The sequence below is a fragment of the Oncorhynchus kisutch genome, unplaced genomic scaffold (genome assembly GCF_002021735.2).
Source record: "Oncorhynchus kisutch isolate 150728-3 unplaced genomic scaffold, Okis_V2 Okis09a-Okis19a_hom, whole genome shotgun sequence".
Taxonomy (NCBI): Eukaryota; Metazoa; Chordata; class Actinopteri; order Salmoniformes; family Salmonidae; genus Oncorhynchus; species Oncorhynchus kisutch.
In genome coordinates this window covers 14190376-14202519 of record NW_022261985.1, presented here as the reverse complement: position 1 = coordinate 14202519, position 12144 = coordinate 14190376, and the positions used below count along the sequence as shown (strand labels likewise).

Sequence of the window (12144 nt, the reverse complement as noted above, 5' to 3'; positions counted from 1 at the left end):
AGAGGGTAGGATCATAGAGGGTAGTTTAATAGAGGGTAGGATAATGGAGGGTAGTTTAATAGAGGGTAGTTTAATAGAGGGTAGGATAATAGAGGGTAGGATAATAGAGGGTAGTTTAATAGAGGGTAGTTTAATAGAGGGTAGGATCATAGAGGGTAGTTTAATAGAGGGTAGTTTAATAGAGGGTAGTTTAATAGAGGGTAGGATGATGGAGGGTAGGATGATGGAGGGTAGGATAATAGAGGGTAGGATAATAGAAGGTAGGATAATAGAGAGTAGGATAATAGAAGGTAGGATAATGGAGGGTAGTTTAATCCCTCTCTGCACCCTCACAGTCTCTCTCCCTCCGTCTCTCTCCCTCCGTCTCTCTCCCTCCGTCTCTCTCCCTCCGTCTCTCTCCCTCCGTCTCTCTCCCTCAGTCTCTCTCCCTCAGTCTCTCTCCCTCCGTCTCTCTCCCTCCGTCTCTCTATCTCTCTCCCTGCCCCACCTTCACTCTCTCTCGCTCTCTATTTGTTCTGCTCTGGGGCAGTTAGGGCAGACATGGGACTGTTGAAAGGTAGAGTATTTATGGGCCCTGTGGGACTGTGGGACAGATTACCTAGAGGGCGTTGGTGCTTGCCCGTCAAGGTTTAACGAGCCTCTCCCCACATCATTCTTCCTCAGCCCGTAAAAACATGCACACGGACTCGCACACACCAGCAGCGGGAGCTCGGTGGATGCTGAAGGTGTTTTCCTGAAATAGTATAGACAAACTAAGGTCTTACGGTATAAGGAAGTGAGGTCATACGATATTAGGAAGTGAGGTCATACGGTATTAGGAAGTGAGGTCATACGGTATAAGGAAGTGAGGTCATACGATATTAGGAAGTGAGGTCATACGGTATTAGGAAGTGAGGTCATACGGTATTAGGAAGTGAGGTCATACGGTATAAGGAAGTGAGGTCAAACGGTATTAGGAAATGAGGTCATAATGTCAGGAGATCTGATACGAGCAACATTACAGATTCCTACATTTGTCTTCTGTAGACGCTACAGTCGATCTTCTATCTCTGCTGTGTCGTCAGTAGTCTGTTCACAGAGTCAGGGGTTAGGACTGTTATGTTGGGACACTTCCAATAGCTGAATCACAGGCTTCCTGACAGGGTCAGAGGTTAAAAACAGTTCCAATAGCTGAATGACAGGCGTCCTGACAGGGTCAGAGGTTAAAAACAGTTCCAGTAGCTGAATGACAGGCGTCCTGACAGGGTCAGAGGTTAAAAATAGTCCCAATAGCTGAATGACAGGTGTCCTGACAGGGTCAGAGGTCAAGACAGTTCCAGTAGCTATTTCTGTCTGAACGTTGCCTAACCCTTCTGTGTGTGTGTCTGAACGTGGACTACAGTGTGTGTGTCTGAACGTGGACTACAGTGTGTGTGTCAGAACGTGGACTACAGTGTGTGTGTCAGAACGTGGACTACAGTGTGTGTGTGTGTCAGAACATGGACTACAGTGTGTGTGTCAGAACGTGGACTACAGTGTGTGTGTGTCAGAACATGGACTACAGTGTGTGTGTGTGTGTCTGAACATGGACTACAGTGTGTGTGTGTCAGAACGTGGACTACAGTGTGTGTGTCAGAACGTGGACTACAGTGTGTGTGTCAGAACGTGGACTACAGTGTGTGTGTGTGTCAGAACATGGACTACAGTGTGTGTGTCAGAACGTGGACTACAGTGTGTGTGTGTCAGAACGTGGACTACAGTGTGTGTGTGTGTGTCTGAACATGGACTACAGTGTGTGTGTGTCAGAACGTGGACTACAGTGTGTGTGTCAGAACGTGGACTACAGTGTGTGTGTCAGAACGTGGACTACAGTGTGTGTGTGTCAGAACATGGACTACAGTGTGTGTCAGAACGTGGACTACAGTGTGTGTGTCAGAACGTGGACTACAGTGTGTGTGTGTCAGAACGTGGACTACAGTGTGTGTGTGTCAGAACGTGGACTACAGTGTGTGTGTGTCAGAACATGGACTACAGTGTGTGTGTCAGAACATGGACTACAGTGTGTGTGTCTGAACATGGACTACAGTGTGTGTGTCTGAACATGGACTACAGTGTGTGTGTCTGAACATGGACTACAGTGTGTGTGTGTCAGAATGTGGACTACAGTGTGTGTGTCAGAATGTGGACTACAGTGTGTGTGTCAGAACTTGGACTACAGTGTGTGTGTGTCAGAACATGGACTACAGTGTGTGTGTGTCAGAACATGGACTACAGTGTGTGTGTGTGTCTGAACATGGACTACAGTGTGTGTGTGTGTCAGAACATGGACTACAGTGTGTGTGTGTCAGAACGTGGACTACAGTGTGTGTGTCAGAATGTGGACTACAGGTGTGTGTTGTAACCATGCTAACCCTCCCTCCTTGTATCTCTCCTGTCTCTCCAGACCTGAGGCGGATGACGGCAGGCTTCATGGGCATGGCTGTAGCCATCATTCTGTTTGGCTGGACGATAGGTGTTCTGGGATGCTGCTGGGATAGAGGACTGATGCAGTACGTGGCAGGATTACTGTTCCTAATGGGAGGTAAGAGGACAACACAGATACTGTTCCTTATGGGAGGTAAGAGGACAACACAGATACTGTTCCTCGTGGGAGGTAAGAGGACAACACAGATACTGTTCCTTATGGGAGGTAAGAGGACATCACAGATACTCTATACACACCGACTCTAACTACACACCGACTCTATACACACCGACTCTATACACACCGACTCTATACACACCGACTCTATACACACCGACTCTATACACACCGACTCTAAACACACCGGACTCTATACACACTGACTCTATACACACTGACAGGGCCCTACACACTACACACAGGGGGGGGTTACTGTGAACAGGAATAGCACCAGCTCAGGGGGGGTTACTGTGAACAGGAATAACACCAGCTCAGGGGGGGTTACTGTGAACAGGAATAACACCAGCTCAGTGGGGGGGTTACTGTGAACAGGAATAACACCAGCTCAGGGGGGGGGATTACTGTGAACAGGAATAACACCAGCTCAGGGGGGGGGGGGGTTTACTGTGAACAGGAATAACACCAGCTCAGGGGGGGGGGGGGTTACTGTGAACAGGAATAACACCAGCTCAGGGGGGGGGGGGGGTTACTGTGAACAGGAATAACACCAGCTCAGGGGGGGGGGGGGGTTACTGTGAACAGGAATAACACCAGCTCAGGGGGGGTTACTGTGAAAGAGCATAGCATCAACAGCCACATAGAGGACTGATTGTCTGGTGTGGAGGTGCTGAACTCTCATTAGTAGTGCTGGTGACTCTGATTAACAGCCTGCATTCTCCATGCCCCCCACACCACACACACACACACACACACACACACACACACACACGGAGGCAGTGGCGGTAACATCACACTAACAAATTATGTCATGCACGGCAGAAGGGGAGGGGGGGGCAGAGGGAGCGGAAGAGGGAGGGAGAGAGAGGGGGGGGACAGGGAGAGAGAGAGACAGAAGGGGAAAGAGAGAGAGCGAGAGAGAGGGAGGGGGGGGAGAGACAAGAGAGAGAGAGAGAGGGGGGGGGGGGGGAGAGAGAGAGAGAGAGAGAGAGAGAGAGAATAGAAATGAAGCAAAACAGAGGGAATATTACAGGTCAGATTACTGTGGTCAGGTCAGATTACTGTGGTCAGGTCAGATTACTGTGGTCAGGTCAGATTACTGTGGTCAGGTCAGATTACCGTGGTCAGGTCAGATTACCGTGGTCAAGTCAGATTACTGTGGTCAGGTCAGATTACCGTGGTCAGGTCAGATTACTGTGGTCAGGTCAGATTACTGTGGCCAGGTCAGATTACTGTGGTCAGGTCAGATTACTGTGGCCAGGTCAGATTACTGTGGTCAGGTCAGATTACTGTGGTCAGGTCAGATGACTGTGGCCAGGTCAGATTACCGTGGTCAGGTCAGATTACCGTGGTCAGGTCAGATTACTGTGGTCAGGTCAGATTACTGTGGTCAGGTCAGATTACCGTGGTCAGGTCAGATTACTGTGGTCAGGTCAGATTACTGTGGCCAGGTCAGATTACTGTGGCCAGGTCAGATTACTGTGGTCAGGTCAGATTACTGTGGTCAGGTCAGATTACTGTGGCCAGGTCAGATTACTGTGGTCAGGTCAGATTACTGTGGTCAGGTCAGATTACTGTGGCCAGGTCAGATTACTGTGGTCAGGTCAGATTACTGGGGCCAGGTCAGATTACTGTGGTCAGGTCAGATTACTGTGGTCAGGTCAGATTACCGTGGTCAGGTCAGATTACCGTGGCCAGGTCAGATTACCGTGGCCAGGTCAGATTACCGTGGTCAGGTCAGATTACCGTGGTCAGGTCAGATTACCGTGGCCAGGTCAGATTACTGTGGCCAGGTCAGATTACTGTGGCCAGGTCAGATTACTGTTGCCAGGTCAGATTACTGTGGTCAGGTCAGATTACTGTGGTCAGGTCAGATTACTGTGGCCAGGTCAGATTACTGTGGCCAGGTCAGATGACTGTGGCCAGGTCAAATTACTGTGGTCAGGTCAGATTACTGTGGCCAGGTCAGATTACTGTGGTCAGGTCAGATTACTGTGGTCAGGTCAGATTACTGTGGTCAGGTCAGATTACTGTGGCCAGGTCAGATTACTGTGGCCAGGTCAGATTACTGTGGTCAGGTCAGATTACTGTTGCCAGGTCAGATTACTGTGGTCAGGTCAGATTACTGTGGTCAGGTCAGATTACTGTGGTCAGGTCAGATTACTGGGGCCAGGTCAGATTACTGTGGTCAGGTCAGATTACTGTGGTCAGGTCAGATTACTGTGGTCAGGTCAGATTACTGTGGTCAGGTCAGATTACTGTGGCCAGGTCAGATTACCGTGGTCAGGTCAGATTACTGTGGTCAGGTCAGATTACTGTGGCCAGGTCAGATTACTGTGGCCAGGTCAGATGACTGTGGCCAGGTCAAATTACTGTGGTCAGGTCAGATTACTGTGGCCAGGTCAGATTACTGTGGTCAGGTCAGATTACTGTGGTCAGGTCAGATTACTGTGGCCAGGTCAGATTACTGTGGTCAGGTCAGATTACTGTGGCCAGGTCAGATTACTGTGGCCAGGTCAGATTACTGTGGTCAGGTCAGATTACTCTGGCCAGGTCAGATTACTGTGGTCAGGTCAGATTACTGTTGCCAGGTCAGATTACTGTGGTCAGGTCAGATTACTGTTGCCAGGTCAGATTACTGTGGTCAGGTCAGATTACTGGGGCCAGGTCAGATTACTGTGGTCAGGTCAGATTACTGTGGTCAGGTCAGATTACTGTGGCCACGTCAGATTACTGTGGTCAGGTCAGATTACTGTGGCCAGGTCAGATTACCGTGGCCAGGTCAGATTACCGTGGTCAGGTCAGATTACTGTGGTCAGGTCAGATTACTGTGGCCAGGTCAGATTACTGTGGTCAGGTCAGATTACTGGGGCCAGGTCAGATTACTGTGGCCAGGTCAGATTACTGTCGCCAGGTCAGATTACTGTGGTCAGGTCAGATTACTGTGGTCAGGTCAGATTACTGTGGCCAGGTCAGATTACTGTGGCCAGGTCAGATTACTGTGGCCAGGTCAGATTACTGTGGCCAGGTCAGATTACTGTGGTCAGGTCAGATTACTGTGGTCAGGTCAGATTACTGTGGCCAGGTCAGATTACTGTGGTCAAGTCAGATTACTGGGGCCAGGTCAGATTCAAGTTGATTGATTGTTACTCAGTTTTACTGATGTTATAGTGCAGAGAAATTACTATAGTTCCGGGCAGGGTACTGGGGGGAGGCTAGTAACAAGTGACTGTAGTTCAGGGCAGGGTACTGGGGGGAGGCTAGTAACAGGTGACTGTAGTTCAGGGTACTGGGGGGAGGCTAGTAACAAGTGACTGTAGTTCAGGGTACTGGGGGGACACTAGTAACAGTGACTATAGTATAGGGTGCCATTGGGTCCTGGTCAGAAGTAGTGTCCTATAGAAGGTTGTTGGGTGCCATTGGTTCCTGGTCAGAAGTAGTGTCCTATACAAGGTTGTTGGGTGCCATTGGTTCCTGGTCAGAAGTAGTGTCCTATACAGGGGTGTTGGGTGCCATTGGGTCCTGGTCAGAAGTAGTGTCCTATACAAGGTTGTTGGGTGCCATTGGTTCCTGGTCAGAAGTAGTGTCCTATACAGGGGTGTTGGGTGCCATTGGGTCCTGGTCAGAAGTAGTGTCCTATACAGGGTTGTTGGGTGCCATTGGGTCCTGGTCAGAAGTAGTGTCCTATACAGGGTTGTTGGGTGCCATTGGTTCCTGGTCAGAAGTAGTGTCCTATACAGGGGTGTTGGGTGCCATTGGGGACACAGATAAACAGCCCAGCGGTGTCACACACCCAGCTCACAGAGTTAGGGTGGAATTACACCCTCAATCTACACACAAAAGAGAGGAACCGTTGAAAAAGTCCAAAGTAATATATTTTAATGCTGTACAGTGGACAGTTTTCTGTTTGTACAAAATGTTCACAGTCTGAATGAGAAATTGGTTCTCCAAAATAATGATGATAGGAATGTTGTATTATATTACTGATAAACGGTTTCACACCCAAACACCAAGTGAACATCGTTCTTATTGCATCAGTGTAACCCTCTCTCTCTCTCCTTCCCTCCCTCTTCCCACCTCCTCTCTCTCCCTCTTCCCACCTCCTCTCTCTCTCTCTCTCTCTCTTCCCACCTCCTCTCTCTCTCTCTCCCTCCCTCTTCCCACCTCCTCTCTCTCTCTCTCTCTCTCTCTCTCCCTCTTCCCACCTCCTCTCTCCCTCTTCCCACCTCCTCTCTCTCCCTCTACCCACCTCCTCTCTCTCTCTCTCTCTCTCTCTCCCTCTTCCCACCTCCTCTCTCTCTCTCCCTCTTCTCTCTCTCTCTTTCCCTATCCCCACCTTCTCCCTCGCTCCTTTCCCCAACCTCCCCTCTCTCCACCCCTCCCCTCTCCTTTATCTTCCCCCACTCTCTCCCTCGACACCTCCCCTCTCTCCCTCGCTACCCTTACCCTCCCTCTCCCCACCTCCCCCTCTCTCTCTCTCCTCCCCAGGCACCTTCTGTATAATCTCTCTCTGTACCTGCGTGGCGGGGATCAACTTCGAGCTGTCCCGTTATCCTCGCTATCTGTACGGCCTGCCGGACGACATTGGCCATGGCTACGGCTGGTCTATGTTCTGCGCCTGGGGAGGTCTGGGGCTCACCCTCATCGCTGGTTTCTTCTGTACCCTGGCTCCCTCCGTCCAGCCCATCCCTCGATCCACCTGCCCCAAGTCGAGGCAGGAGAACGGGACGGTCTGCTAGAGGGACTGGGATGGAGGATAGAGGGACTGGAGGTCCAGTCCTAGATAGATAGCTGACTACACCTTTAACCACACAGGACAGCCATAACAAAAGAGAATTTAACAAACAAAAATGTAACAATGAGTTGACAAATCCATTTAATTAATAATTTTCCTGGCCACTTAAAGACAATGTTTAGTTTTTTCTTTGATTAAGTGTGTGTGTGTATAAACATGTTGAAAGTGTGTGTGTGTGTGTGTGTGTGTGTGTGTGTGTGTGTGTGTGTGTGTGTGTGTATAAACATGTTTAAAGTGTGTGTGTGTGTGTGTGTGTATAAACATGTTTAAAGTGTGTGTGTGTGTGTGTGTGTATAAACATGTTGAAAGTGTGTGTGTGTGTGTGTATAAACATGTTGAAAGTGTGTGTGTGTGTGTGTGTGTGTGTGTGTATAAACATGTTTAAAGTGTGTGTGTGTGTATAAACATGATCTTGTTTCTTGAAAAACAATAGTTTTTTTTAAACACACAAACTGACAGAAAAATCTAATCATCGATCTGAAGTTGTGCTGGGGGGGGGGGGGGTTGTAGTCGGGGAGCGGATGTTGTGATGCTTGAAATGGATGTACCATGAAACGGCCTTCTCTACTGGGAGGAACCTTTCAGTAATGATCGATGACAGACGGATGGACAACAAGGGATGGGAGTTACAAGAACAACAGTCTGAACCTCAGAGGAACTAACTCATCATGGTGACCAGCCTCCACAACAAGGAGAATAACTGAAACTCTGTTGTTGCTGAGGGGAGGATGGCTCATCGTAATGGCTTGAACGGCGCAAATGGAACGGTATCAAACACATGGAAACCATGGAAACCAAACCATTCAAACACATGGAAACCATGGAAACCAAACCATTCAAACACATGGAAACCATGGAAACCAAACCATTCAAACACATGGAAACCAAACCATTCAAACACATGGAAACCATGGAAACCAAACCATTCAAACACATGGAAACCAAACCATTCAAACACATGGAAACCATGGAAACCAAACCATTCAAACACATGGAAACCAAACCATTCAAACACATGGAAACCAAACCATGTGTTTGATACCATTCCACGTATTTCCTCTCAAGCCATTTGCCACGAACCCGTCCTCCCCAATTAAGGTGCCACCAACCTCCTGTGTCGAAGAGGGTCAATCAACACTAACTGAGAGGGGTCAAAGGTTGGATTATTATAAACAGCACATCCTGTTCTAAAGAGACACCTCAGCATGTTGGAGACTTCCGATTGGACTAGCTGTGTGTTCCTCAGATCTACTCTGGGTCAAAGGACTAGCTGTGTGTTCCTCAGATCTACTCTGGGTCATTGGACTAGCTGTGTGTTCCTCAGATCTACTCTGGGTCATTGGACTAGCTGTGTGTTCCTCAGATCTACTCTGGGTCATTGGACTAGCTGTGAAGGAAGAATAGCACATCACACGATACAGACTCTCTAGAGTATCTCTACTGTTGTACAAAACTACAGAATCATCCTTCCAGAGAAATTACAGCCAATCGTCCCAAATGGCCCCCTTTTCCCCTCTGGTCCCTAGTCAACAGTAGTACAGTACACTGGACAGGGAAATAGGGTGCCAATCGTCCCAAATGGCTCCCTTTTCCCTCTGGGCTCTAGTCAACAGTAGTACACTGGACAGGGAATAGGATGCCAATGGAGACACATACCTATTTCTTAAAGCCCTGTCTATCCTCAGTCATCTAACATTTTATACATTCATTCCTTTTTCTTTGTATCATCCTGAATTAACTGTGTGTTGTCCTGAAACCCATCCTGAATGAACTGTGTGTTGTACTGAAACCCATCCTGAATGCAGGAAACTGTGTGTTGTACTGAAACCCATCCTGAATGAACTGTGTGTTGTACTGAAACCCATCCTGAATGAACTGTGTGTTGTACTGAAACCCATCCTGAATGAACTGTGTGTTGTACTGAAACCCATCCTGAATGAACTGTGTGTTGGACTGAAACCCATCCTGAATGAACTGTGTGTTGTACTGAAACCCATCCTGAATGCAGGAAACTGTGTGTTGTACCCATCCTGAATGAACTGTGTGTTGTACTGAAACCCATCCTGAATGAACTGTGTGTTGTACTGAAACCCATCCTGAATGAACTGTGTGTTGTACTGAAACCCATCCTGAATTAACTGTGTGTTGTACTGAAACCCATCCTGAATGAACTGTGTGTTGTACTGAAACCCATCCTGAATTAACTGTGTGTTGTACTGAAACCCATCCTGAATTAACTGTGTGTTGGACTGAAACCCATCCTGAATTAACTGTGTGTTGTACTGAAACCCATCCTGAATTAACTGTGTGTTGTACTGAAACCCATCCTGAATGAACTGTGTGTTGTCCTGAAACCCATCCTGAATGAACTGTGTGTTGGACTGAAACCCATCTTGAATGAACTGTGTGTTGGACTGAAACCCATCCTGAATGCAGGAAACTGTGTGTTGTACCCATCCTGAATGAACTGTGTGTTATACTGAAACCCATCCTGAATGAACTGTGTGTTGTACTGAAACCCATCCTGAATGAACTGTGTGTTGGACTGAAACCCATCCTGAATTAACTGTGTGTTGTACTGAAACCCATCCTGAATGAACTGTGTGTTGTCCTGAAACCCATCCTGAATGAACTGTGTGTTGTACTGAAACCCATCCTGAATGCAGGAAACTGTGTGTTGTACCCATCCTGAATGAACTGTGTGTTGTACTGAAACCCATCCTGAATGAACTGTGTGTTGTACTGAAACCCATCCTGAATGAACTGTGTGTTGGACTGAAACCCATCCTGAATGAACTGTGTGTTGTACTGAAACCCATCCTGAATGAACTGTGTGTTGTCCTGAAACCCATCCTGAATGAACTGTGTGTTGGACTGAAACCCATCCTGAATGAACTGTGTGTTGTACTGAAACCCATCCTGAATGCAGGAAACTGTGTATTGGACCCATCCTGAATGAACTGTGTGTTGGACTGAAACCCATCCTGAATGAACTGTGTGTCGGACTGAAACCCATCCTGAATGAACTGTGTGTTGTACTTAAACCCATCCTGAATGCAGGAAACTGTGTGTTGTACTGAAACCCATCCTGAATGCAGGAAACTGTGTGTTGTACTGAAACCTTATACACTACTCAAAGAAATAAAGGGAACACTAAAATAACACATCCTAGATCTGAATGAACGAAATATTCTTATTAAATACTTTTTTCTTTACATAGTTGAATGTGCTGACAACAAAATCACACAAAACTTATCACTGGAAATCAAATTTATCATCCCATGGAGGTCTGGATTTGGAGTCACACTCAAAATTGAAGTGGAAAACCACACTACAGGCTGATCCAACTTTGATGTAATGTCTTGAAAAAACAAGTCAAAATGAGGCTCAGTAGTGTGTGTGGCCTCCACGTGCCTGTATGACCTCCCTACAACGCCTGCTCCTGATGAGGTGGCGGATGGTCTCCTTAGGGATCTCCTCCCAGACCTGGACTAAAGCATCCGCCAACTCCTGGACAGTCTGTGGTGCAACGTGGCGTTGGTGGATGGAGCGAGACATGATGTCCCAGATGTGTTCAATTGGATTCAGGTCCGGGGAACGGGCGGGCCAGTCCATAGCATCAATGCCTTCCTCTTGCAGGAACTGCTGACACACTCCAGCCACATGAGGTCTAGCATTGTCTTGCATTAGGAGGAACCCAGGGCCAACCGCACCAGCATATGGTCTCACAAGGGGTCTGAGGATCTTATTTCGGTACCTGATGGCAGTCAGGCTACCCCTGGCGAGCACATGGAGGGCTGTGCGGCCCCCCAAAGTAATGCCACCCCACACCATGACTGACCCACCGCCAAACCGGTCATGCTGGAGGATGTTGCAGGCAGCAGAACGTTCTCCACGGCGTCTCCAGACTCTGTCACGTCTGTCACGTGCTCAGTGTCAACCTGCTTTAATCTGTGAAGAGCACAGGGCGCCAGTGGCGAATTCACCAATCTTGGTGTTCTCTGGCAAATGCCAAACGTCCTGCACGGTGTTGGGCTGTAAACACAACCCCCACCTGTGGACGTTGGGCCCTCATACCACCCTCATGGAGTCTGTTTCTGACTGTTTGAGCAGACACATGCACATTTGTGGCCTACTGGAGGTCATTTTGCAGGGCTCTGGCAGTGCTCCTCCTGCTCCTCCTTGCACAAAGGCAGAGGTAGCGGTCCTGCTCCTGGGTTGTTGCCCTCCTACAGCCTCCTCCACGTCTCCTGATGTACTGGCCTGTCTCCTGGTAGCGCCTCCATGCTCTGGACACTACGCTGACAGACACAGCAAACCTTCTTGCCATAGCTCGCATTGATGTGCCATCCTGGATGAGCTGCACTACCTGAGCCACTTGTGTGGGTTGTAGACTCCGTCTCATGCTACAACTAGAGTGAAAGCACCGCCAGCATTCAAAAGTGACCAAAACATCAGCCAGGAAGCATAGGAACTGAGAAGTGGTCTGTGGCACCACCTGCAGAACCACTCCTTTATTGGGGGTGTCTTGCTAATTGCCTATAATTTCCACCTGTTGTCTATTCCATTTGCACAACAGCATGTGAAATGTATTGTCAATCAGTGTTGCTTCCTAAGTGGACAGTTTGATTTCACAGAAGTGTGATTGACTTGGAGTTACATTGTGTTGTTTAAGTGTTCCCTTAATTTTTTTGATCAGTGTATCATTAATATAAACCAATATTACCCT

At 48.2% G+C, this 12144-nt stretch overlaps 1 protein-coding gene across 1 annotated transcript; it reads left to right on the top strand.

Annotated features, from left to right (window-relative positions):
* The first annotated feature begins 205 nt into the window (after positions 1–205).
* LOC116360532 (transmembrane protein 178B-like) lies at positions 206–7612 on the top strand. The gene is made up of 3 exons (XM_031815238.1): positions 206–230; positions 2423–2560; positions 7109–7612. Exons 1-3 carry the CDS (start codon positions 206–208, stop codon positions 7357–7359), a joined length of 414 nt encoding a protein of 137 aa, XP_031671098.1. The 3' UTR covers positions 7360–7612.
* Positions 7613–12144: the final 4532 nt, after the last annotated feature.